The sequence below is a fragment of the Peromyscus eremicus genome, chromosome 4 (genome assembly GCF_949786415.1).
Source record: "Peromyscus eremicus chromosome 4, PerEre_H2_v1, whole genome shotgun sequence".
Classification (NCBI taxonomy): domain Eukaryota; kingdom Metazoa; phylum Chordata; class Mammalia; order Rodentia; family Cricetidae; genus Peromyscus; species Peromyscus eremicus.
Window position 1 is genome coordinate 86264037 of NC_081419.1, and position 1600 is coordinate 86265636.

The window sequence follows — 1600 nt, forward strand, 5'->3', positions numbered from 1 at the left end:
TTTTATTTATTAACCAATCAGAGCAACACATTTAACATCCCATAGAACATCCCACAGCAGGAAATGCTTCCTCAGAGTGCAGGATGGTAGTAATAGGTCAGTCCAGAGCCCTCTTTATCAAGAAGAGGGTAAAAAAACATAAAATACATTTTATTCCAACACATTACATTAAAAGAATACATCTTCCTTGGTTATGAATAGAAAATACATCAAGAAAAACTTGTGTGTTGCTAATTTGACTAGTAAATAAAGTATGTGTGGGGCTGTGTGTCCTTAGACTCCTATCATCTGTAACTTAGGGAACGTTAGAGACACTTGTCTTTGCTGATACCACAGTCTTACAGTGGATTCTGGGAACTCGGCATTTGGCTGAATATCCTCCTCATTGCTGCCTTCATCTCTTTGTTCCTAAAAGTATAGATTACAGGGTTCAGAAATGGGGTGATTATCACATCAAAAATGGCAAGGAATTTATCTACAGGCACTGTGAGAAAAGGCCACGAATACACAAAGATACATGGGCCAAAAAACAATACCACCACTGTGATGTGAGCTGACAATGTAGTGAGAGCCTTGGACGAGCCTCCAGAAGAATGCTGCCAGACAGTGACCAGCATAAGTGCATAGGAGATCATCAGAGTGATAAAAGTCCCCAGAGAGATGAAGCCACTGTTGGCAGTGACCATGAGATCCAGCCTGTACGTGACTGTGCAGGCAAGCTTAATAAATCGAGGAAGATCGCAATAAAAGCTGGCCACTTCATTGTGGCCACAGAACTGAAGGTTTGCAACAAATACAATTTGGATCAGTGAGTGCATGATTCCAATGATCCAAGTCGCTACTAAGAGTAAAATACATGTCCTTGGGTTCATGATGGTCAGATAGTGGAGGGGCTTACAGATAGCAATGTACCGGTCATAGGCCATGACTATGAGGAGCACCATCTCTGTTCCTCCACTAACATGAATGAAGAACATCTGAGTGATGCAGCCTTGAAGGGAAATTACTTTTCTCTCCTTTAAAAGATCAGAAATCATTTTGGGAACTGTAACGGAGGAAACACACATGTCAATAAAGGAGAGGTTGGCAAGCAGGAAGTACATGGGAGAGTGTAAGTGGGGGTCAGCAATCACGGTAAGTACAACTAAGAAATTTCCTAAAACGCCTGCCACATAGAACATAGAGAAAACCAGGAAGAGGACAATGCATATCTCCAAAGAACTGGCAAATCCCATCAGCATAATTTCAGACACTACTGAATGATTTTCTCCCCGCATGGTCTCAGTTACTTCTGGCTCCAGATTTTCCTGAAAGAACAGCAGAATAAGAAAGTAGAATTACTGGATATATCATTCAGGGTGCCATCAGAGTAGCACAACCTCTAGGATATAAATGCTGAGGGATCTACTGTAGGAAGTTGACCTCACATTATCATAGCAGTTTGTTCAGACGTCTTTAACTTCAGAGTCTTTAATGTTGTACCTCGAAGTCTATCAAATGGGCAGAAAAGAAGAGAGTGCTGATGTAAACTTGAGCAGAACAAAATAAGCCAGGACTCAAAAGCAAGATCTAGAATCTACAAAGACAGATGAAAGCTGAT

The 1600-nt window shown here is 41.2% G+C and overlaps 1 protein-coding gene across 1 annotated transcript; it reads right to left on the reverse strand.

The window, feature by feature from the left end:
• Positions 1 to 338: 338 nt before the first annotated feature.
• LOC131908469 (olfactory receptor 4F3/4F16/4F29-like) lies at positions 339 to 1295 on the reverse strand. Its single transcript, XM_059259511.1, has one exon. It carries the CDS (start codon positions 1275 to 1277, stop codon positions 339 to 341), a length of 939 nt encoding a protein of 312 aa, XP_059115494.1. The 5' UTR covers positions 1278 to 1295.
• Positions 1296 to 1600: the final 305 nt, after the last annotated feature.